The 26,456-nt window shown below is 40.5% G+C and overlaps 1 protein-coding gene across 1 annotated transcript in view; it reads right to left on the bottom strand.

Moving 5' to 3' along the window:
• Positions 1–19,110, bottom strand: part of LOC143297120 (ras GTPase-activating protein 1-like) — a 41,996-nt gene extending 22,886 nt beyond the window's left edge. Inside the window, exons 1-10 of the mRNA XM_076609294.1 lie at positions 18,995–19,110; positions 14,195–14,344; positions 12,169–12,304; positions 11,592–11,662; positions 8,060–8,177; positions 5,826–5,910; positions 4,521–4,665; positions 3,048–3,123; positions 1,622–1,775; positions 824–906 (exon numbers count right to left, since the gene is read on the bottom strand). Coding sequence (XP_076465409.1) covers positions 824–906; positions 1,622–1,775; positions 3,048–3,123; positions 4,521–4,665; positions 5,826–5,910; positions 8,060–8,177; positions 11,592–11,662; positions 12,169–12,304; positions 14,195–14,344; positions 18,995–19,110 — 1,134 coding nt within the window. The remainder of the gene's footprint in view (positions 1–823; positions 907–1,621; positions 1,776–3,047; positions 3,124–4,520; positions 4,666–5,825; positions 5,911–8,059; positions 8,178–11,591; positions 11,663–12,168; positions 12,305–14,194; positions 14,345–18,994) is intronic.
• Positions 19,111–26,456: the final 7,346 nt, after the last annotated feature.

Raw genomic sequence — 26,456 nt, forward strand, 5'->3', positions numbered from 1 at the left:
TGGTCAGCTTTCCTCAAAGGAGGCCAGAAGTGATTGGAGGGAGGGGTGGTGGGGGGAGGTGAACTTGACGTTCAACGACGGTACATACTGTCATCTTTAGGACAATAAGAAAGCGAGGGAGGGAAGGAGGGAGACACAAGGACACAAACGGTTTCATTGTATAGTCCTTGGCCCTTTACAAATGGAGTGCACAAAATACTGCATCACAAAGTCAAACTCTGCTTCCTTATGGCCAGAGCTTTATGTACTAAGTTCACAACATTCATCACCACTGGGAGGGAGGGGGAGATAGAGAGGGAGGGAGGGGAGGGAGGAGATCAGGGTAGTTCCATGTTAAAGAACAAAACAAACACTTCACACAAAAGAAGCTAAAAACAGCAAACAACAACAACAACAACAACAACAAAAGAAAAAAAAAGTGTCCTGGAATATTTTGTAAAAGACATTTCAATACGAAAAAATACACACTGCACACAGACATGCTGAAGCAATACATCCCCAAACCGGATGAACATGGTGGGTAGAGACAGAGAGTGAAGAAGTACACTGTGATCATTCAATTTTGTGTGTGTGTGTGCGTGTGAGTGTTTGTGTGTGCACATGCCTCTGTGGGAATAAGTTCCATTTGTTCACAAAGAGCAGAAAATACTGAGTAACTTTGCCTACAGTGATATAGGTTTCGTTACCTTGAGCAATTTTGTTTTCCACTAGACTATCTGCTGAATGTAAAATTGTTCTGTTCCTTTGAAATTAAAACACAAACATGAACAAATCAAGAAAAGAGGTTGTGATGAAAAGGAAAAATCAAATACAACCAGCTTACCTTTTCATTTTCAAAATAGTACAGCATATTTTCTGTTCCATTCAAGACAAAATAGTAAGACTTGAATTTCTTCATCTTTTCATCTGCAAATAGATGTATACAAAAATTACACCAACAATGCTAATAAAACTAATTCTTTAAAAAGGCATTTAAACATCCTTCTCAAACACTCCTGAAATTTAACATTTTTCAGTAATGAAACCATCAGAGATTACACCTGTCACATACTGTTCTACATTACCCCTTCCTTTGTATTTTGTATTTTGTTTTGTATTTTGTATTTCTTTTTAACACAACAGATTTCTCTGTGTGAAATTCGGGCTGCTCTCCCCAGGGAGAGCGAGTCGCTATACTACAGCGCCACCCTTTTTTTTTGCATTTTTCCTGCATGCAGTTTTATTTGTTTTTCCTATTGATGTGGATTTTTCTACAGAATTTTGCCAGGAACAACCCTTTTGTTGCTGTGGGTTCTTTTACGTGCACTAAGTGCGTGCTGCACACGGGACCTCGGTTTATCGTCTCATCCGAATGACTAGCGTCCAGACCACCACTCAAGGTCTAGTGGAGGGGGAGAAACTATTGTATTCATTGTAATTTTCTCTTTAAGTTTTTCAACTTGTGTACATTTTAACACTGGCAGATGCGGGTATCTTATACACAAAAATGCAAGTACTGAATAAAGAACCACAATGGAAACAGAACAGAAAACCAACGAACTGAAAACAACAAAAACAACCCATTCCCTTACAGAAATAAAACAGGAAAGCACACACGAGTCAGATCTGTTTCTAAACTCACTCCTGAAGTGAAGATAGCCCGACATTTCAATTCGGTCATTGGTTCGTGTGACCAGCTTCGGGCCGGTGCTCTGGCGAATCGATGCATAGATGTCTTCGTTCCCACCCTCCACCCGCAAACGTTCGAAACGCGTGTTGTTGCTGTCAAACACATCCTGCAACATAAAATGATGATGAATTCAATAACAAGGAAAAGAAAAGAATGAAAAAATTGTGGAATAAGCAAGTGAGAGAGGGAATGAGAGAGAGAGAGAGAGAGAAAAGATAAGAGATGCATGGGCAAGAGAAAAGAAGAGAAGGAAAAAAGAGGTGAATGGAAAGGGAAGGGGTGACGGGCGCAATAGCCGAATGGTTAAAGCGTTGGACCCTCAATCTGAGGGTCCCGGGTTCGAATCACGGTGAGGGCGCCTGGTGGGTAAAGGGTGGAGATTTTTACGATCTCCCAGGTCAACATATGTGCAGATCTGCCAGTGCCTTAACCCCCTTCGTGTGTATATGCAAGCAGAAGATCAAATACGCAAGTTAAAGATCCTGTAATCCATGTCAGCGTTCGGTGGGTTATGGAAACAAGAACATACCCAGCATGCACACCCCCCACGCCCCCGAAAGCGGAGTATGGCTGCCTACATGGCGGGTTAAAAACGGTCATACACGTAAAAGCCCACTCGTGTATATACGAGTGAACGTGGGAGTTGCAGCCCACGAACGCAGACGAAGAAGAAGAAGAAGAAAGGGAAGGGGACATAAGAGAGGTTGTGGGAGTGCAGGTGACAAGAGAAAGACTGACAGGGAGGGGGAAGGAGGGAGACAGCCAGCTCTGTCTCTACTTCAGAGGGGTGTCTCAGTTTGGGCTGTTAAGTAGAAGGAGAGAAACATCACTGACATTGTTACTTACAGTCCAGCAGACTGTGCAGAACCATATAAGGACTGCCCAACCATATAAAAATTCAACCACATCAAGAGAGAAAGCAAGAAAAAGTTTCAGTTTCAGTAGCTCAAGGAGGCGTCACTGCGTTCGGACAAATCCATATATGCTACACCACATCTGCCAAGCAGATGCCTGACCAGCAGCGTAACCCAACGCGCTTAGTCAGGCCTTGAGGGGAGAAAAAAAAAAAGGTGAATAAATAATAGATAAGCTTACACAAATAAATAAATAAATAATAATTATAATGTAAAAAAAAAAAAAAAAAAAAAAGAAAGAAAAAAGTGAATAAATAATAGATAAGCTTACACAAATAAATAAATAAATAATAATTATAAAAAAAAGAAAGAAAAAAAAAGAATTAAAAAAAGAAAAAGAGACATAAAGAAAAAAAAAATAACAATAAAAGAAACAGCCACAGAGAGAGAGAGAGAAAAGATGCACACAGAAAGACAGACAGAAGTGTGGGGTAAAAGTGAAAGGCAGACAGTGAAGGACTGACCCTGTAGACAGCATTGGCCAGCTTGTATCCCTCCACGATCTCCTCCTTCATGTACCTCTTGATGACACTGTCCAGACTGACACACACAAACACACACACACGCACACACACACAACACACACACACACACACACACACACACACACCTTGGTTCTAATATCACTTCAAGTGGAAAGACGTTAAACTGAAGACAACAACACACCTTGGTTATCATCACCATCATTGTTGCTTACAGTGCACAAGGCCTCAGAGTTCTGTTACCTAAATTGTAACCGTATTCTTCTCACTTCTTTTCACACACATGCATACAAGAAACACTGAATTTTGATCATAGATTTTTTTTTTTTCATTTTTAAAATATTGAAGAAAATGTTATTTCCATTGCAACCTCCTGTGTTACAGTTTAAGACTTCAGTGCACATCATACTTTATAAAAAAAAAAAAAAAAAAGCACACCAACAGAATAAATAAGTAAAATGTGGGCATGTGAACATCATACACACTAACATACAACATGTGCATCACATACACTCACCATGCGTGCTTACATACACTCGCAGCATTCATGCACACCAAATGCTTGCACACAGTAACATTCAAACATGTACAGTACAATACAATAAATCTTTCTTTTCCATTTGGAAATGGACTGTGCAGCCATGGGCCCGTCACTCACCCAACACAACATCTCAACCCATAGCCAAGTCCAGTACACACAGGCACACACACAACATGACGAAGGTTGGACCAAATGGTCAAAAAGCTACATATATATATATATATATATAAAGCAAATCAAACACAAGCAAGTAATATATGACAGCGGCTTTGTTTCAACACACACCCGTAGTCCCCCTCCCCCTCCACACACACACACACACAGTGTTTATAAAATAACATATATATTAACTTAAGAAACATTTTCAGAATATAACTTATAATAAGTTATACTTCTATAAAAACATCATAAATTGTCAAATGTGCAGCGGCTCTATTGCCTTTTTCAACAGCTCGGTCATCGCCTTCAATTTGAAGGCTGCATCATAGGCATGGGTGTGCGCTTGAGGAGAGAGAACTGAATGCTCAACTGATGGCTTTAATGTGTGCGGATCTGATTTTTAAAACGTGAACAGTTAGCACACAAATCTGAAGCTCATCCAAAAATTAATGAACAGAGATCATGATTTTGGTGAGTTGAGGGCAGCTAAGAATAGACGAGAACGTGACACTCCTGGAATTGGGAAAATCTGCAACTAAGCTGCATCATTGTATAAGCCGCAGAGGTTGAAGCTGGGAGAAAAAGTTGCAGCTTACAGACCGAACTTTACGGTACTCATTCATCTCCATTTTTAATCCAGACAATAAAAACATCATGGACGATCAAAAATCACCAAAATGCCAATAAGAAAAACCTGTATGATACAAAAATATTCAACCCATGTGTTTCACACAACAAATACAATAAAAACTTACCTGTCAAACAAACGTCCACCGACGAGAAACTGATTACCACGGCGTTCAATTCTAAATCGACGAACGTCCTTTTCGCACAAAAAGAAGAGCGAGTAATCACCAGGAAAATTCTCACTTTGACGTACAAGGAAGCTGCCCTCTCCAGCTGGTGACAAAAAATAAAAAGAATATCACACCACGAGTAATTCACACCATCCTGAGAACTAACTGTTGTACTATTTTGTATTTGTATTTTTTTCTTTTTTGTCACAACAGATTTCTCTGTGTGAAATTCGGGCTGCTCTCCCGAGGGAGAGCATGTCGCTACACTACAGCGCCACCCATTTTTTGCTGCATGCAAGTTTTATTTGTTTTCCTATCGAAGTGGATTTTTCTACAAAATTTTGCCAGGAACAACCCTTTTGTTGCTGTGGGTTCTTTTACGTGCGCTAAGTGCATGCTGCATACGGAACCTTGGTTTATCGTCTCATCCGAATGACTAGTGTCCAGACCACCACTCAAGGTCTAGTGGAGGGGGAGAAAATATCGGTGGCTGAGCCGTGATTCGAACCAGCGCGCTCAGATTCTCTCGCTTCCTAGGTAGACGCGTTACCTCTAGGCCATCACTCCATCAGCAGAGTACCATGAAATAATTCTCTCAACACACAAATGCATACAAGCTTGCTTTCTCTCTCTCATACAGATACACTCACTTATCAAAGCAGATTACCAATGAATAGCACTCACATCAAAATTCTGGAGTTCATCTAGTTTTCAGTCTCTCACACAGATAAAGTATATGGATAAACAGGTTGATACACAAGTAATCATAAACACTTACTGAAGCAAACGACAGAGAAAAATCAAAGGAAAAGAAAAACAATATTTTGCAGTATTGATTCTTGTACTTCTCATAACCTATCAGTTCACCCTGTGATCTTCTCAGTCAGCTGAAATCAAGAAATGGAAATGAAACACTAAACAGAATGGAAAAAACACGTTTCGTTTTAGGGAGGTTTTCAATCCACATCACGTCAAAATCGAAAGAGGCAAGAATCCAAACCAGTTTTTCTCAAATGGTGAGCAAAATTTTGGCTTTCACAAATCAGAAAATAAATAACTAACCTTCTCCGCATAGGCGGATAGCAGTTTGCACAGGACAGGAATGTCAGACCCCAGCCGGAGTCTGCACTACTTGGGTCACGGTTAAGTATGTGTAATTAAACTAACTTTTAAAGCATGAGTGCTAATTCCAAGACAGATTTTCCTTTTTCAAACTTGCAGATCTCAGACTCACAATTGATGCTCACAGGTCACTGTACATACCCAACATAAGTTTCTCCACTGCCTCCTCTTTGCTCAAACAGCTGTGGAAATAGGGCAGGCTTTCCACTGGCTCATAGTCACCGTCCTGAAAGTGGATATCAGCTCTGTTAACATCACTCAGCAACACACATCCATTATTTAACATCTACAAGCTACTGCTATTTTTTTTCTTTCTAGGACACGAATCCAAATCTCTGCAGCTTCAGGAGTAAATCTGGCATGCCTGTGGCTAGAATCTGTGAACCCTGAAACAATCTGATGAATGTAATGAAATCAGCACACAGTTTTAAAATCACAGTATCACACTGACTGCTACAGTTTGATCATAAACCATGCAGTTAACAATCCCAAATGCAAGATGCAGCTTTCGTACCATCACTGAAAACAAAACCTTTACATCAGACAACACTAGTGATTCCCACACCAACGACCCTGATCTCAGTCCCAGTACAGCTGTCACCAGTCAAAAGTAGAAAAGATTTTATTGCTGTCTGGACAGTGGGTTCTCTGGAACACCAGATGTCTTCAATCCGAGGACTTTAACTAGCACAGCAGAATCTGCCCATGTTCTCACTTTCTTTGCTGATTCATGTTACACGTGTGTGTGTGCATGTGTGTCAATGTTAAGTGCAGGAGATGCAACTTATGTTTTCTCTTCCTTGCCCTGCTCAGTTACTAACTGATCATTTGTATCATTTAATGCAGCTTTCCATATTTGGTCAAAACTTGTATTCCCCCCCACCCCCCCCCCACCGCCCCCTTTTTTTTTTAAACCCCATTTAATAATTTTAATGATTTTTTTGTCACTACTGTATACTGAGGGGGTAAAATGGGGGGCGAAAAACATGCACCACTTCCTCATATACTACTCGGCTGTTCAGTGTAACAGAAAGACATGGTTCCAGCACTACTCAATGGTTCAGAGTAATACAACAGTGAGACACTAGTTTCCTTTACTACTCAGTAGTTCAGTTTTAATGCAACACTTGTTTCCTACACTACTATGTTATTCAATGCAATACAACAGAAAGACACTTGTTTCCTCTACAACTCAGTGCAATACAGCAGAAACTGAGAAAGACACTTGTTTCCTCTACAACTCAGTGCAATACAACAGAAAGACACTTGTTTCCTCTACAACTCAGCGCAATACAACAGAAAGACACTTGTTTCCTCCACAACTCAGTGCAATACAACAGAAAGACACTTGTTTCCTCCACTACTCAGTGCAATACAACAGAAAGACACTTGTTTCCTCTACAACTCAGCGCAATACAACATAAAGACACTTGTTTCCTCTACAACTCAGTGCAATACAACAGAAAGACACTTGTTTCCTCTACAACTCAGTGCAATACAACAGAAAGACACTTGTTTCCTCTACAACTCAGTGCAATACAACAGAAAGACACTTGTTTCCTCTACAACTCAGTGCAATACAACAGAAAGACACTTGTTTCCTCCACTACTCAGCGCAATACAACAGAAAGACACTAGTTTCCTCTACAACTCAGCGCAATACAACATAAAGACACTTGTTTCCTCCACTACTCAGTGCAATACAACATAAAGACACTTGTTTCCTCCACTACTCAGTGCAATACAACATAAAGACACTTGTTTCCTCCACTACTCAGTGCAATACAACAGAAAGACACTTGTTTCCTCTACAACTCAGCGCAATACAACAGAAAGACGCTTGTTTCCTCCACTACTCAGTGCAATACAACAGAAAGACACTTGTTTCCTTTACAACTCAGCGCAATACAACAGAAAGACGCTTGTTTCCTCCACTACTCAGCGCAATACAACAGAAAGACACTTGTTTCCTCTACTACTCAGAGCAATATAACAGAAAGACACTTGTTTCCTCACTAACTCAGCGCAATACAACAGAAAGACACTTGTTTCCTCTACAACTCAGTGCAATACAACAGAAAGACACTTGTTTCCTCCACTACTCAGCGCAATACAACATAAAGACACTTGTTTCCTCCACTACTCAGCGCAATACAACATAAAGACTTGTTTCCTCCACTACTCAGCGCAATACAACAGAAAGACACTCATTTCCTCAACTACTCAGTGGTTCAGTATAATACAACAATTCAACATTTGTTTCTTCTACTGCTCAGTGGTTCTGTGCAACACGGCAGTGGGACAATCATTTGCTCTACTATTCAGTTGTGGAGTGTAATACATACAACAAGGAGACAGTCCAACGAAACCCATACCAGATCCTTGACGAATGGCGCCGGCACCAAACCACTCTCCTTGGTGCGTTCACACGTCACCCACAGCCAGCCGTCCTCCATCTCATTTTGTACCACAAACACATCCCCTTTGAAGAAGCTGAAACATTACACGCCACAAAAAGTTTATTTTCCTTCCATTTTGTAACACAAACACATACCTTTGAAGAAACTGGAACATTATATCGTATATGGTACAAAAAGTTTATTCATTTTCCTTTCATTTTGTACCACAAACACATCCCCTTTGAAGAAGCTGAAACATTACATGAAACTGAAACATTATATCGTATATGGTACAAAAAGTTTATTCATTTTCCTTTCATTTTGTACCACAAACACATCCCCTTTGAAGAAACTGAAACATTACACGGCACAAAAAGTTTATTTTCTTTTCATTTTGTACCACAAACACATCACCTTTGAAGAAACTGAAACATTATATGAAACTGAAACATTTTATCGTATATGGTACAAAAAGTTTATTCATTTTCCTTTCATTTTGTACCACAAACACAACCCCTTTGAAGAAACTGAAACATTACACAGCACAAAAAAGTTATTACATGCCACAAAAAGTTTATTTTCCTTTCATTTTGTACCACCAACACATCCCCTTTGAAGAAACTGAAACATTACACAGCACAAAAAGTTTATTTATTTTCCTTTCACTTTGTACCACAAACACATCACCTTTGAAGAAACTGAAACATTATATCGTATATGGTACAAAAAGTTTATTTTCCTTTCATTTTGTACCACAAACACATCACCTTTGAAGAAAATGAAACATTACATAGCACAAAAAGTTTATTTTCTTTTCATTTTGTACCACAAACACATCACCTTTGAAGAAACTGAAACATTATATGAAACTGAAACATTTTATCGTATATGGTACAAAAAGTTTATTCATTTTCCTTTCATTTTGTACCACAAACACAACCCCTTTGAAGAAACTGAAACATTACATGCCACAAAAAGTTTGATTTCCTTTAATTCTGTACCACCAACACATCCCCTTTGAAGAAACTGAAACATTATATGAAACTGAAACATTATATCATACATGGAACAAAAAGTTGATTCATTTTCCTTTCATCTTCTATCACAGACACATCACCTTTGAAGAAACTGAAACATTACACGGCACAAAAAAGTTATTACATGCCACAAAAAGTTTGATTTCCTTTAATTTTGTACCACCAACACATCCGCTTTGAAGAAACTGAAAAATTACACGGCACAAAAAGTTTATTTTCCTTTCTTTTTGTACCACAAACAGATCCCCTTTGAAGAAACTGAAAAATTACACGGCACAAAAAGTTTATTTTCCTTTCTTTTTGTACCACAAACACATCCCCTTTGAAGAAACTGAAACATTATATCATACATGGTACAAAAAGTTTATTTTCCTTTCATTTTGTACCACAAACACATCCCCTTTGAAGAAACTGAAACATTACATGGGACAAAAAATTTAATTTTTCCTTTCATTTTGTACCACAAACACATCACCTATAAAGAAACTGAAACATTATATCATACATGGAACAAAAAGTTGATTCATTTTCATTCATCTTCCATCACAAACACATCCCCTTTAAAGAAACTGAAACATTACACGGCACAAAAAAGTTATTACATGCCACAAAATATTTAATTTCCTTTAATTTTGTACCACCAACACATCACTTTTGAAGAAAATAAAACATAACATTGCAAAAAAAGTTTATTCAACTTTCATTTTGTGCTACAAACATATCCGCTTTGAAGAAACTGAAACATTACATGGCACAAAAAATTTAATTTTTCCTTTCACAAAACAACACCTATAAAGAAACTGAGACATTTTATCATACATGGTACAAAAAGTCGATTCATTTTCCTTTCATCCTCTACCACAAACACATCCCCTTTGAAGAAACAAACATTACACGGTACAAAAAAGTTATTACATGCCACAAAAAGTTTGATTTCCTTTAATTTTGTACCACCAATACATCCCCTTTGAAGAAACTGAAACATTACACGGCACAAAAATTTATTTTTTCCTTTCATTTTGTACCACAGACACATCAGTTTTGAAGGAGAAACATTGCATGGCACAAAAAGTTAATTTTCTTTTTCATTTTGTGCAACAAATACATCCCCTTTGGAGAAACTGAAACATTACATGGCACAAAAAAGTTTATTTTCCTTTCATTTTGTGCCACGAACACATCACCTTTGAAGAAACTTAAACACATCACAATGCACAAAGTTAATTTTATTCCCATTTCTATTTCTGCACCATGTAAACATCATCTTTTGTGTGAAACAGCTAATAAGTTATTTTTACTTTCATTTAATTCTGTACACAAAATCATCTTTTTTGAAGAAACTGGAACATTATAAGCAAGTTAATTTCAATTCCACTTCTGTTTTGAACAAAAGCAGCATCACCTTAGACTGAAAAAACTTAGACCATGGTGCTCATTTCATTTCTCTCTCTTTCATTTCATATCAAAGACACGACGGGCGCAATAGCCGAATGGTTAAAGCGTTGGACTGTCAATCTGAGGGTCCCGGGTTCGAATCACGGTGACGGCGTCCGGTGGGTGGAGATTTTTACGATCTCCCAGGTCAACATATGTGCAGACCTGCTAGTGCCTGAACCCCCTTCGTGTGTATATGCAAGCAGAAGATCAAATACGCACGTTAATCCTGAACCCCCTTCGTGTGTATATGCAAGCAGAAGATCAAATACGCACGTTAAAGATCCTGTAATCCATGTCAGCGTTCGGTGGGTTATGGAAACAAGAACATACCCAGCATGCACACCCCCGAAAATGGAGTATGGCTGCCTACATGGCAGGGTAAAAACGGTCATACACGTAAAAGCCCACTTGTGTGCATACTAGTAAACGTGGGAGTTGCAGCCCACGAACACAGAAGAAGAAGAAGATATCAAAGACACAACCTCTGAAGAACTATTAGAAGTCCAACACCACAAAGTATGATATTCTGTCCTCATCTGAAGAAAAAAGGAAATTTTCTATCTAAAATTACGTTTAAATAACATACTTACCGTGACCCAACTAGTGCAGACTCCGGCAGGGGTCTGACTATCCGCCTATGCGGAGAAAACGAAAGCAACTATGGCCGATAACCTCCCGGAAGTAGGTAACCTCCCCTTTGTCCCGCTGGGTAGCAACCTCTTTTGACGGCAGCCATCATGACTCCTGTTACTGTGCTCTTCATACGGTTAAGTTTTTTTGTATTTTCTGCCTGTCTGTTCGATTAACCATTACATGGTGAACATTTCACAATGTTACTTACGTTCCTCCCCTCCCTTCCATATTTCTTTTTCTACAGCACAGAAGCATCCCCTTTGAAGAAGCTTAATTTATAAGGCATGCATGCATGCACAAACACATATACACCCACTTACCTAACTGCTACAATCTATGTTATAAACTTAATATAAAACCACCATACAGTAACTGATTAGAAAATGAAGAAACGTCTGTACCTTAATTCATCGGAGTCTGTGGCTTTCCGATACGACAGCATTGCAACCACTCGCCGACGGTCATCCACAGGCTGTGACAGAAAACAGATCCCACACATTTCTACACATTCTCTACATTAAATGTACCGCTGACACAAGGCTCTAACTCTACAACTTCTCTTGTTAATCTTATGCCATGAAATGCGCATAATAACAATAACAATAATAACAATGATTAGTATATTTGTATTGCACTACAACCGCTCTTGTTAACCTTATGCCATGACCTGCGCATAATAATAATAATAATATTGATTAGTATATTTGTATTGCACTAACATATGGAAGTGCTTTGCAATAACATGCACATACATTGTACATAAAACATACATGGGTACATCAACACCTACAGTGTGCAGTATGCTGTGTGTGTGTGTGTGTGTGTGTGTGTGTGCGTGTGTGCGCACAAAAACAAGATACAGTGAAGCAGAGACAATATGAATTTGTGAAGAAAGACAAGTTAAAGAAAATATTTTTTAAATATATATAAAAGATCTAAACAAAAGGAACAAAAAATAATAAGGATAAAAAATGTTACCTCTTGAGGAGCCACAGGGTACCTAAGCTGTTCATTTTTGAGGAGACAAGAACAGCTTGTATAGTAGCCTATCAAGTCTGACAGTGACTCAAACTGACGGCCACCGATGTAGTAGTCACCACACATGGCCAAAATCCTGCAAACAAAAGTGTACAAGTTGCTTATTATGCATTTCTAACGAAACAAAAAATACATCATACTTATCCATGATTCTCTTCACTGCTAACATGTGTCAAACGGCATAGATACAATGAAGCATGACAATCAAAATCAAACATTCATAGCCATGCTTTCAGTATCACCGAAAGATTATCAGGAACACTATGCTTTTTGACTCACTTGTGTAAACAAAGTGAGTCTATGTTTTAACCCGGTGTTCGGTTGTGTGTGTGTGTGTGTGTGTGTGTGTGTCCGTGTGTCTGTGTGTCTGTGTGTCCATGGTAAACTTTAACATTGACATTTTCTCTGCAAATACTTTGTCAGTTGACACCAAATTTGGCATAAAAATAGGAAAAATTCAGTTCTTACCAGTCATCTTGTTTAAAACAATATTGCACCTCTGGGATGGACACAAAAAAAAATAAAAAAAAGAAGCCTAATTATATGCAAACTGCATTTACTGTTGTATTTATATGTATTCTCTAAACTTGGCACTTTGATCTGATATTGTGACACAACAACAAGAGGAGTGATTATTATCATTTTTTGTTCAAACAGGAACTTCTTTTGCTAAGCATGGAATTTTTATTTATTTTGCAAACATTTTGGTGCAGATAGTAAAAAAGGGAAATTACTCTAATTAATGCTAGGGGACTTAATTTATCACAAGTGAGTCTTGAAGGCCTTGCCTCTCTTGTTTGTATATGCTTTTTTGTATTTGTGTATTCAATCACTCAAAATTCAACTCTTTAGAGAATCAGAAACAAAAAAATGAGAAAAGAAACCAAGTTCTTAAACATGTATCAGTGATGAATACAAATCCATTTCTATTTCTCAGATGATTTTTCATTCACTGTCTTTCTTTAAGTTAAAACTATCCTTTTCACAATAGAGTACAAACTTCATCAAAAAATGTATTAAAAAAAAAGAAAAAAAGAAAGAAAGAAAAAGTTTTTTTAAAAGATAAAGACATGTATTGATGTAACGCATCAAACAGCCAATCAAAATGTTCAAATATGCTGGAGTACTGTCAAAGAAAAATGTGAAGAAGGAAAGAAAAAAAAAAATATAATATATATATAAAGAAAAAACCATCAGAATGGAGGAAACTGTGGTAGATATTACTGCAAAAAATGACCAACCGAAAACTTCTGGGAAGGATCACAACCCAGTATATTAGATGTTATAGTCACCCAGTTGTAGTCACCTCAGACAATCAACTCCACAACACAAACACCACATTGTGATGGCCAGTATTTGTAGTTAGCTCTGTTCTGACCACAGCCTATTTTCCAACAGATTCATTTAAAAAAGGTGACTAAAGAAAGCTATTTATTTATTTATCTATCAATTAACATAAAATTGGCTGGGTGGTATGGAACAAACATAACTAAATAAATGATGCAGCTGGGCAACTCACCTGAAGAGTGTGATCTTTTACTTGTGACCCAGGTTAAGACAAAACAAGACAAGTGCCCAGTTTGGTCAACTCAACTGAAGTGGGTCATCTTACAGTTATGACCCAGATAAGACAAGAACAAATGAGCCCAGTTTGGTCAACTCAACTGAGGTTGGTGTTCTTATAGTTATGACCCAGGTAAGACAAGACAAAATAAGCCCACTTTTAACAACTTACCTGAAATGGATGATCTTCATATATATATATGTATATATATATGTGTGTGTGTGTATATGTGTGTGTGTGTGTGTGATGTGTGTGTGTGTGTGTGTGTGTGTGTGTGTGTGTGTGTGTGTGTGTGTGTGAGAGAGAGAGAGAGAGAGAGAGAGAGAGAGAGAGAGAGAGAGAGAGAGAGAGAGAGACCCAGGTAAGACAAGACAGAGAAGCCTCCTCGTTTGGACAACTAACCTGAAGTGGGTGATCTTATAGTTGTGACCCAGGTAAGACAGAACAAACGAGCCCAGCTTGCTCTCGCTCTCTCGCACCAGGTAGCTGCCGGCATCCTGGTCTCGCAGCAGGTCCTCTGCAGCCGCTCGCCCCAGGCGTCCATGGTACCAGCTGCATGTCACCCAACACACTTTGTCAACACTTTTACCCCTCTTTGGAAATCAAAGGCGTGTACATGGGTGAATGCCTGCATGTGCACACATCAATACATTAGATCACATGTACACAGCATGCAAGTGTGATGCTGTGGCCATACATGATTTTGAAAATGCATTGCTTGTACGATAAGTATTAAGCTGCAAAACGGTCATAAATCATGAGAGAGAGATTACTGAAACAAAACCTTCCTATGTTGTGTTATGTCATGTTGTAATGTACAGCACTGTATTGAATACTACAGATTTCAAGGTCTAGTGGGGGTGGAGTAAAAATCCAGGTCCCAAAAGGTGTTGAGATGCAAGTCAAGGTCAAACAACTATTTCCATTTTTCGATCAACTATTTTCATTTATTTCGAAATGCTAGACTGATTATTTCAAACCACATCTTAATGGGTGTTGAGATGCAAGTCAAGGTCAAATGATCAACTATTTTCATTTATTTCGAAATGCTAGATTGATTATTTCAAACCACATCTTAACGGGTGTTGAGATGCAAGTCAAGGTCAAATGATCAACTATTTTCATTTATTTCGAAATGCTAGATTGATTATTTCAAACCACATCTTAATGGGTGTTGAGATGCAAGTCAAGGTCAAATGATCAACTATTTTCATTTATTTCGAAATGCTAGATTGATTATTTCAAACCACATCTTAACGGGTGTTGAGATGCAAGTCAAGGTCAAATGATCAACTATTTTCATTTATTTCGAAATGCTAGATTGATTATTTCAAACCACATCTTAACGGGTGTTGAGATGCAAGTATAGGTCAAATGATCAACTATTTTCATTTATTTCGAAATGCTAGATTGATTATTTCAAACCACATCTTAACGTGTGTTGAGATGCAAGTCAAGATCAAATGATCAACTATTTTCATTTATTTCGAAATGCTAGATTGATTATTTCAAACCACATCTTAACACCCTGAGTGCCCCTGAAACAGAAATTTATCTCCCCTTCCAGTGTGTAAAACGTGCCCCAGGAGAGAAATTTCTGTCCACGTCATTGTAGGAATTATCTATCTCAAGACCATTGAATTCATGTGAAACTGGCATTAATTGGATCGTGCATTCATTCTCCTTCAGAAAAGTATAGGGTACACATACTTTCTATTAGAAGCCTGCATAATACTTTAAGAATTTTAAATCTTTACCCTCCACAACCAAAAGATCCCTTGGCAACAAGTTGTCAAAGAGCATAAAATAGGCTTGGCACTGAAGCACTGAAAGTGTTAACTGATTTAAAAATTACAGAATTTCCTTTGGAACAAGCCAGAAGATTACAAATGCTTTGGTCAAGATAACAAAAAACCTATACAGAAAAGCGCAATGGCTGCCTTCTATGATATGTGAAAGCCAGTGACAGTCCGCACAGATGCAAGCAGTTACGACACCGGGAGTGCTGCTTCAGGAAGACAAGCCAACTGCATTTGGTTCAAGAACTCTGACACAAACAGAAACAAACTATGCTCAGATTGAAAAAAAGAATGCTGTGTTGGTGTTTGGGTGTGTTAGAAATCTAAAAGGTATCTTACTGGTGTTCCTTCATTCAAGTTACTCACAGACCACAAGCCCCTTGTGCCACTCATAAACACAAGAGCTATGAACGACACACCTATACACTTCTAGACTTTTGGGGAGACTTCTTCGATTCAATACAGTTGCAGTGTACACTCTAGGAAAATTCATGGTCATGGCTGACACCTTATCAAGAAGTTCCATGAAAAATGTCAAACGAGGAACAGTGCAGGTAGATGTAAAAAATCACTTTGATGCTGTTCAACTCCAGTGGTCAGCTTCAGTCATTAAACTACAGCAAATAGCAGAAGGAACCAGCAAGGATGAGAAGATAAAAGTGGCAATGTGCATTTTACAACATGAATGGCCAGAGAAAAAGGGAGATTTGCAGACAACCTTCAAGACCTCTTTGCTGTGAGAGGAGATCTTAGTGTCCACAATGGCCTACTCACTAGAGGCAACAGAATCATTATCTCAAGTTCTCAATGAGGAAAGAATCACAGAGAAAATTAATGACGGTCATCAAGGCATCACTAAGTGCAGTGAGAGAGCAGCAAGTTTCAAAATGTTTAGTGGCCTGGAATCCAAGATGCAATTAAAAACAAGATAGCATCATGTGGTCACTGCTAAGAGAGTTGCCAAAGTCAAAGACCATTTCAAGAATTTGGAGCTGACATTTTTTAAGCAGGAAAAGAGTAATATTAAGTAGTAATAGACTTCTGCTCATGCTATCTTGAAATGGCACATTTGCCATCAGCAGGATCTGCAACAGACATAGCCAGGCTAAAAGACATATTTGCACATCATGGCATCACAGAAATTGTGTACACAGACAATGGCAGTCAATTTACCTCAAGAGAATACCAGAAGTCTGCAGAAGAATGGAGGTTTGCTACAGTTACTTTCAATCAATAGCATTCTCAGTCAGATGGGGAAGCAGAAAGAGCTGTACAAATTGCGAAAAATATTCTCAATCAAGAAGATCCATTTCTTGCTCTACTGTCCTACAGAGCAACAGCAACACCACCGACAGGAGTCAGCCCAGCAGAACCTTTGATGGGACGTCAGCTGAAGACAACACTACCTTCAATTTCTGCAAACCTGGAGCCAAAGAAAATTGACAGAAAGAGTTGCTGGAAAAGACAAAAAGAACAAAGAAATGACCAAGAAAATAACTGACAGAAAGCATGGAAACTGACAGAAAGCATATAGCACAATCACTTCCAGAACTGATACCAGGAGATGTGGTTGTCATGAAACTGGACTTAAAAAGAAATTTTAAAAATCCAACCACAGTCATCAAGAAATGTGCTCTAAGATCCTGCATCGTACAAACTAACCAGAATCGAATCCAGAATCGATGAAACAGAAGACACCTGAAACTGGTGTGTCAAAGTTCTAGAAACCAACATGACCCACTATTTGCCTTGTCCCATAAAATACTCACCTGAGGTCCCATTCCCACTCCTGATGAAGAAACAAGATGTGCTGAACAGCCTACATATGAAACTGAAAATGTTCAATCTAGTCAATAGAACCAAAGGAAGGTGAAGGACCATCACAAGAAAATGTGGAGACCTGACAAGCAGGAAGAAACAAAAGAACCCCTTGTCAACATGATCCTGATCCTGACATCCACTGGTGGAAAAGACACTGTTTCCGTCATTCCAAAGACTGTGCAAACATGCAGTGGGCGCATTGTCAAATGACCTGCTCCATACCAAGAGTAACTCATTCTTCCATGACAATTTTATGAATTTACATTTTGCAGAAAAAGAGCTATGAGTAGGAGGCTGGTTAAATGAAAGCTAAAGTGTGTCGACATGGTTAGTTTTTTTTTGTTTTTTTTCCCCCCTAATTGTTACGTTTCGATACTGAGATTATCCATTCCAAAAGGAGATGTCACAAGAATTGATTGGAATTATGATCAAGGTCTTGGATCAAACATCATCAAGGTCTCGGATTGAACATCATTTTGATACAGCCATAAACTGGAAGATGTATGATTATTATCATTATTATTATTATGCTTACGAGCATTTATGCCTATTCAGAGTAATCCTGAAAATAAGCCCTAGGCATTTACAAATAGAACACATATGTAAGTAATTAATAGGGTATCGGCTTAAAGATGTCTGACAACAGATCAACCAACTGACAGTGAACCAAGCAATAAGCTATCTTCGTTAGCTCTGAGGCTTTAAAACTATTCATCAACATAGGAACTGGAGTCAAGTTACAATAAATCTATGAAGTTTGGAAACTGGATTATCTAAAGCAGGTAAACACACGTATTCATTGTATTGTTAAACAACGCAACTTAGAGGCTAGTGAATAGTTTGGCTTAGTCTCAATGACTGCAAATTAAAGTGAAGCTAAACTTCAAGTTGGCAATGCTACTGGTATTTTGAAAGCATTTGTGTGAGTCACTCTGAGTGTATGCGTGCATGTGCGCACACACGTCCACATATGATTATGTGTGTGATTGCACATGTGTGTGCATGTGTATTCATAAGTGTGTATGTGATGTACTGTAAAACTGGAGACATTCCAGTTTGAACAGCTGCACAGTCACATCACAACCAGGTGACTCATCTTTTTTCCTGGCTATAACTCAGTTCAGCTTTCTCCTGTTAAGATAATATTTCTTTCTCCACGAGATCCCCCTTTACAGTGTATTTACAAACACCATACATCACAAACAGAGCTATCACGATAAAGTAGATGTCGTCCAGGACGCGACCAGATCTGTTCTGCATCGAATTCTAGTTCGACGTGAACAACTGTACTGAAGTGCAAACTGGACCAAATGGACCACGCACCAAATTCTGTAAGGTGGATAAAATGCAGTAACAATAAGAAACAAAATAAGCAACAGTTATTTCGTGTGCAGATACCTCCTTTCCCACAACTGCCACTAAGTTAAGTGTCTATTCTTCGAAGATCTGTGAACGGGAAGGGCAGGCACTCAGCATCCAGCAAGAAGGAAAGAAGTGGCTCAGGACACTTCGCTACCCGTCCTACAACTTCGCTAGCCCCGACCATTCCACCTGTTTTACCCCCCAAACAACTGTAACTTACAGTTTCTGATCTGGAGCAGTAAGTGCACTGTTGAGATGCGTCTCTATGCTCTCAATCTCCCCCGATCGGGGATCAAACTCATCTCCTCCTTCTGCTAGGCCTCCATCCGCAGCCATTTTATCACCTCGCAGCGAACTTTTCGCTGAATGTTGATTGGTTAAAAATGGTCGATGACACTGACTGACCGGCGGGTGAATGAATGCACCTGCGCTGAAACCACAACGCCCACGCACAGCGTGTCAGCCCAGCGCAGGCGCGCTGTGTGTGTTGTTTGGGTCAAACGGATTTGTGAATGAAGTATTGAACACTGACTGGGGTCACGGCAGTTGAAAACTGATACTGAGGGCCAAGGCTACAGGGACGCACCGAGCGAACAGTACAAGGAAAATAATTGTTCGTGACACGGATGTTCTTTCAAGCGTAATATCCACTGTGTGTGTGTGTGTGTGTGTGTGTGAGTGCCGGAGTAGGCGGGGGAGGGGTGTGTGTGTGTGTGTGTGTGTGTGTGTGTGTGTGTGTGTGTGTGCGCGCGCGCGCGCGCACGTGGGCGGGGAGAAAGACACCGGCAAAATAATACCACAAGTGAAGTTACCAAACACAACTGATCGAGTGTTTTGTCATAGACAATGATCATACATAATAGTTAGCTTGCATAATTTCAGGTACGTATCCAAAACGGAATACGAATAACATTACTATTTCAGTTTCGACTGTTTCAGTTAAAATCACTCACTGAGTTACTCAGTCACGGCCATTGATTAACTTGAGCTCAAGTTACAACTGTATAGTCTACAACTGATCACACGACATCTCCACGTTTTACGGACTCAGTTTTGCCCGTGATCGGAGCTGATCTCGTCCAGTCGACTGCAAGTGCTTTACCAAAATATAGGCCTATACTCGAAAACACACCGACGCACGCGTTTGCATGCATTGCCCGACTTGACAGATGTGCCGCCGGGCGGGCGAAGTGTGTACAACCGCCGGCCGTGCTTGCATCAGTACACGAACGTGAACTGAACGCGCCCAATGTACATACACACAATGGCACGGCTCACACACACACACACACACGCACACACACACACACACGCACACACGCACACACACACACACACACACACACACACGTTGTTGAACTGAACTGCACACTCTCAACCAACAAATTCGTCTCCCATTTCAAGTGATCATAGTCTCACCTCCTCAGTCGGTCCCACGTTAACAGTGCACGAGCCCTGCAGTGTGTGTGTGTGTGTGTGTGTGTGTGTGTAGATGAAATACAATATCGATAAGAATAACAGGGTGTTTTTGTTTCCTTCACCAACCGTCACTTGTTTTACCGTGGTTGTCTTTTTTGGTGCGTATAGTGTGTGTGTCCGTGAGAGAGAGAGAGAGAGAGAGAGAGAGAGAGAGAGAGAGAGAGAGAGAGTGTGTCAGTGTGTGTGCGGAGAGAGAGAGTCAGTGTGTGCGTGTGTGTGCGTGCGTGCGTGCGTCAGTGTGTGTGTGTGCGGTGCGTGCCGGCGTGTGTGTGTGTATATGTGCGTCAGTGCGCAGTGCGTGTGTGTGTGTGCAGTGTGTATGCGCGCGCGCGCGCGTGTGTGTGCGTGCGTATGTGTGCGTGCGTGCCGTGCGCGGCCGTGAGTGCGTGTGCCGTGCGTGCGTGCGTGTGTGTGCGTGTACGTGTGTCAGAATGTGTGTGTGTGTGTGTGTGTGTGTCAGTGAGAGAGAGGGGGAGAGAGAGAGAGTGAGGTTATCAACAAACATATTCTAAAATAGTGGATGTGCTGATTTTTTTTGGATTTTTTTCCCCCATGCAAATCAGACTGGAAATAGGATCAACCGATATTTCCTTCGAAAATTCAAGTCGATCGCCAACTCAGTAAACCTGTTCAAACATGGAAGCTGAACACTGACTGGGCCCGTACTGATAAACTGATCCCGTTCCCGATCAAAAGTATGTTTTGTATGCCACAAACGTTGCGCACAAGCTCGGCTCATCGTATATTAAAACCTGCCACTGATGACTGTTTAAATGTCACGGGTTGTTACATGTGGGTTTAACGTCGAAACCCAGCACCTCAAGTGATAAGGCTGAAAAGGACAGACACCCCAGGTCGGATTATTACCTGCACAAACACTGCCATCCCACCGGCCGCCATTTTGTGACAAGAAATCTTACGGTCACCCTATCATTTTATTGTCAGTGCATGTTGGCAAATCCAGTGAGTGGTTCAGGGACAATATATGAATTTTCGAAAAGTCACTGAATCAGTAGGGTGTTATTGCAATTTTTCATTTCAAATAAGATTGTATTATTAATGATATCAGGACAAAATAGACTGAAGAAGCCAAACCGGCAAGACTAGGGCATTCTTCTTCTTATCATTATTTTATTTTATATATTTATTTTTTTATGGCCGATATACACCTTGTGAACAAACAGCTAATTAAGCTGTTAGAAAATGCAAGCATTTGAATTTTTTCAAATTCAGTCACGTAAAATGTGACAAAATTTCTGAGGCGGCTATGTTCACGAACGAAAATATACCCCGGCGCAAAAAGTTTCCTGTTCTCAGCCGGTTCCCTTGTACTGTAGTGGTGCATCTAGTCACTGCGGACCGCTCCGTTCGCATCTGGCCTGTAATAATGACAGAAGGATAGAGGACATGTATCCACAACCTGAAAAATATCTGTTGCTTGGGTTGCTGTGGTCACATACACTGCCACGAAGCAACAAAACACGCAAGTAAAGATAATGCATTCTGGAGGCCTTTTTTTCTGTCCCATCATCTGCACCGTTTCAGTGACGTGACATTACTCCCACGCCGCTCATTCCGAATCCCCCATACACGGCCACACCCTGATCAGTCTGTCGCAGTCCCAGCACCGGCAGTACACAGGGAACAACCGATCGATGTTTGGTCGCCAGGAGGATCACACACCCGGAAGAGGAGACCCTGCACTGCTGCCGAGTCACTTTGGTGGTGTTCAGTTGTGCCTGTACGTACTCAGGACATCACCTACTAAGCCCCCTACTGAGGACAATAATGGCTTAGTCACGGAGCCAGACTGAGTTAGCATGCCTCCCAGAGTGGAGACCGCCACCACGTCCCTTCCAACGACAATCCTCCATGAATCTGGCGATACTGAAGACACTGACAAGACACCCCATACACAGAAGTAGAGGGGTATTGACGCTGTCACAATGAGCATGGCATGAAAGACCTTCAATTCTTCTTATAGAACCAGCGATACGTGAACAAGTTGTTTTTCCTTTTTCTCTGGAGGAGACGGAGGAAGGTGGCAGAATGGTTAAGACGCTCAGCTGCCAATACAGAGTCCGTGATGGTGTGGGTTCGAATCCCACTCTCGCCCTTTCTACCAAGTTTGACTGGAAAATCAAACTGAGCGTCTAGTCTTTCGGATGAGACGATAAACCGAGGTCCCGTATGCAGCACGCACTTGGCGCACTGAAAAACCACCCATGGTAACGAGAGTGTTGTCCTCTGGCAAAATTATGCAAAAAGAAATCTTCCCTGACAGGTACACAAATATGTAAGCATGCACTCAAGGCCTGACTAAGTGCGTTGCATTATGCTGCTGACAGGCATCTGCCTAGCAGATGTGGTGTAGCATATATGGATTTGTCCAAACGCAGTGACACCTCTTTGAGAAACTGAAACTGAAACCGTTTTTATTTTGTGGACTCGAAATGTTTCCCCCACTTTTCATGTGCCATCTTCTACAAGCAGCCACGCGTGTTGGCAGTGGGATTGGGGAGGCTGGATGAGGCGGTAATTTTGTTGTGCACAAGTGCATGACTGAATTATAATCAACAATTTTGATGCTTACTTTGTCAAGTGTGGCGTCACATCCTTGCGAAACGGACGAAAATGAATAAAAGCGACACAAGAAAAAAAACTACCAATCTTCACTTCGACGATATAACTACTACTTTTTTTGTGGAGTGAGAGTCATCCTAATTTTCCCGACGAATACGGCTCATTTTCACCATGGAAATCATGATGTGGGAATTTTTGACCCGAATAATCTATCGTAGATGTGGTCGAACTAATGTCACACGAAAATGGTGACTACTTATGTTAATATGTTGATAATCATAATTATATATATATATATATATATATATATATATATATATATATATATATATATGTGTGTGTGTGTGTGTGTGTGTCCTTCCAACAGTGACCAGTCATCATTTGATAGTGATAGATAATTATATCAGCGCCGCAGGGAAGTCAGCCGGACGCACCATATCTACTGATAATTTGATATGGGTGAAATGACCCACGAACAGCAACACAGGGGAAAGGTCATTTTCGGCGATGCAGTACAATATACATAATGGCACTCTATAACGACATCTCTGCAGCCGCTGTTGATTAGACCAAATAATTATTCTAGACGAGTCATGCGATTTATGTATAGAGACACCGAATATCATGTACCGTTGTCATTTTCAGTGTGTTCGGTAGGTTGCAGTTTACAATACACAAATATTTAGTTATTTTTGTCACCCTTGTTTGGTACACTGTAGAGAGAGAGAGGGGGGGGGGGGGGGAGGGGGGGGGTGTCAGTAAGAGAGACAGACAGACAGACAGAAAGACAGAGACGGACAGACAGAATGACACAGGCAGGCAGATGAAAGACAAACGGCCCAGCAAGCTATGCCGTTGGAGAAGCCTTGAAAGAGGAGGAGAAAGTCTGAAATCTAAATGTGAGTTAAGATGGGTTTTTTTTTCTGTCATGCTGCTACATTCACTATTATTCAGTCAGCTCTTAATCACGATCATCGTTTCTGCGTGTGGGTGATCATGACAATATCCATAATAAACGTTTCTGCCGGTGAACATCCCTTTAATCAAGAGAGCGAATCTCTGTATACTGAACTGTGGAAACATGCCACTCATATAAATATGGACTTAAAGCAGGCCAATCGTGTTGAACCGTTGTATAAAGCCGATTAGGTACAACCGTACCTGAGATACGTAAGCAGGACTTTGGTTATTGGGACTTTCCAGAGCTGAGGAGTGTTGATAATGATGTGCCGTGGTACGTAGTTTCAAACTTCGCGTGCCATGCCTATGAGTCTGTGGATCAGTGTGGGCGCACGTGCGTAACTTGGTGTGTGTGCAGTAGTAAAGAAAAGCAATACATAGGAATAATGACTTTTTTCTCAGCAATGTAGTCACAAATATATTTCCCCTCCTCTGTCTCCATTTAAAAGCATATTTTGTCTACCATGATATTGAAAAGTAGGCACAATGTTTTGTTCACAATCCATCTGTTCACGCTTTATGTGCACGTATATTCTATGTATGTACGCGCGAGTCGGGAGAGGGGATGGAAATAAATTATATTTATGTCACATGGTGCTAGAAAACACAACTGTGATGTCTGACTTCCAGACGATTTGAGGACATTTGAGAGATGAAGACGGGGACATGAAGGCTCCGGTTGAGTAGAACACCCTACCCCCTACGCCCCTCCCCAAACCCCCGTTTTTTTTAAATTAAAAAAACAACAAAAAACAAAACAAACAAACGCTCCCAACTGACCAAAGCGGTCGAGAGAGCACTGGACATGCTGACCGCAACTTAATCGAATGAGCTTTAAAAGACTCATTATAGAGAGATCACTACTTTTGATATAAACCTTTTTGCAAGATTTTTGTAGTACGGGGGTGGATCAAAGAGTTCTTGTCCTAACCTGAAAGCAAAGGCACCAACTGTAAAACATGAGCACAACTGTAAACTGGAATCTCTTCAAAGGTTATTCACAAAATTACAATCATTTGTCTGTATTTGTTTGCAGGTAAAGGTCTTTGAAAGCTGCCAAGGGTAACGACCGAAAAAGCAGAGATGGGCAAAACGGCAGCCCGTGCGGTAATGATGTGCAGAGAAATGACATGACAGCCAAGACCACCCATGAAGAAACGGTAAAGACGCTGGGTGACGACTCCAATTTTTAATTCAACAATCAAGAAGTGGGTTGCCGACTTTAACTCTCTCCACACGAACGGCGAAAGAGACGACGTTAACAGCGTTTCACCCAAGTTACCATCATCAAAATATTGCAAGCGGAAGGCTCTTATACTGAAGACGTGAATGTTGACAAAGAATACGACAATTCTGACGACGGAAGCTAAAGGTTAGGTCATTCAGACACCCACTGGACATCCGAGGGGTCTGTGTAGAGGAGAAGAGAGGACTGGCCGTACTGAGTAAGTTAAGCGGGGCAGGGAAAGCCCAGAAGATGATGTACGGTCTGGCCGCTCCAAATCCTCATCCACTGATGACAGTGGAGCCCACTCACCACATGGTCTTGAATGACAGCCGTATGGTCATTTCACTAATTGTTTAGTCAACACTATGGGCATCAGCTGTGGTTAAACGCAGACGTTTTTGACCGACGAATAAGCTGTCTGCAAGATGAGTGCCCAGAATGCTGATGCCAGATTTGAAGCTGACCAGACTTGAAACTTCAAGGGATCTTCTAGCTCTTTTCCACGCCGAACCGGCTAATTTCTTTAGGAGGATTGTCACCAACGATGAAAAGTGGGTTCGTCACTTTGAGCCTGAATTTGAATTAAAAACAACAACAAAAAAACAAAACAAAACAAAAACAAAACACACACACACACAAGCAATGGAAGCAACTTGGCTCTCCCCTTCCCAAGAAATTCAAACAGGTCGCATCTGTTGGAAAGGTCATGCTTTTTTCCGGGACTGCGAGGGAATCAATGACTGACTACTGCAAAAGGGTCACACCATCACAGGAGACTTACTATGCCTCAGAACTGCGCCAACTTAAAGAAGCAATTAAAGAAAAACCCCGAGGAAAGCTCCGAGCACGGGTCCTCTTGTTGCAGGACAATGTCACCAGTTCACACTGCGCAAGTAGCAGTGACTGAGGCTGCCAAATGTGGGTTTCAATTTTTTACCCATCCCCCATTACCCACCAGACATGGCTCCATCTGACTTCCTGTTCCCCAAAATGAAATCCCACCTTCGTGGGCGCCGTTTTGAGAGTAATTACATCATTCATGCCGTTGAGGCATTTTGGAGGGCGCAACTAAGATGCAGCCTTCTTCCACACAGGGATAGCAATGCCTGAACATTGCTAGACAAAGTGCACTGCAGTCAGGGAAGACTATACTCAGACCGAGAGGGTTTTTTTTTTTTTTTTTTTTTTTGTGCGTTTTTTCTCTCCCTTTACAGTGATGCCGAAGTAAAAACAAAAAAATATTTTTTTAAAGCAGTGGAGTGAGCACGATACTCGCAAATCGCTTTTCTTCATCTTATATCACCGATGCTGAAGAGAAATTCAACTACTGCGTGCTCCGTCCCTAAAGGTTTGTTTTGGATTCGATCAATAAGCGCACAACAAAAAGAAAGCCCATCTTAACCCCAGTGCAAATATATATATATATATATAT

The sequence above is a fragment of the Babylonia areolata genome, chromosome 22 (genome assembly GCF_041734735.1).
Source record: "Babylonia areolata isolate BAREFJ2019XMU chromosome 22, ASM4173473v1, whole genome shotgun sequence".
In the NCBI taxonomy this organism is placed as follows: domain Eukaryota; kingdom Metazoa; phylum Mollusca; class Gastropoda; order Neogastropoda; family Buccinidae; genus Babylonia; species Babylonia areolata.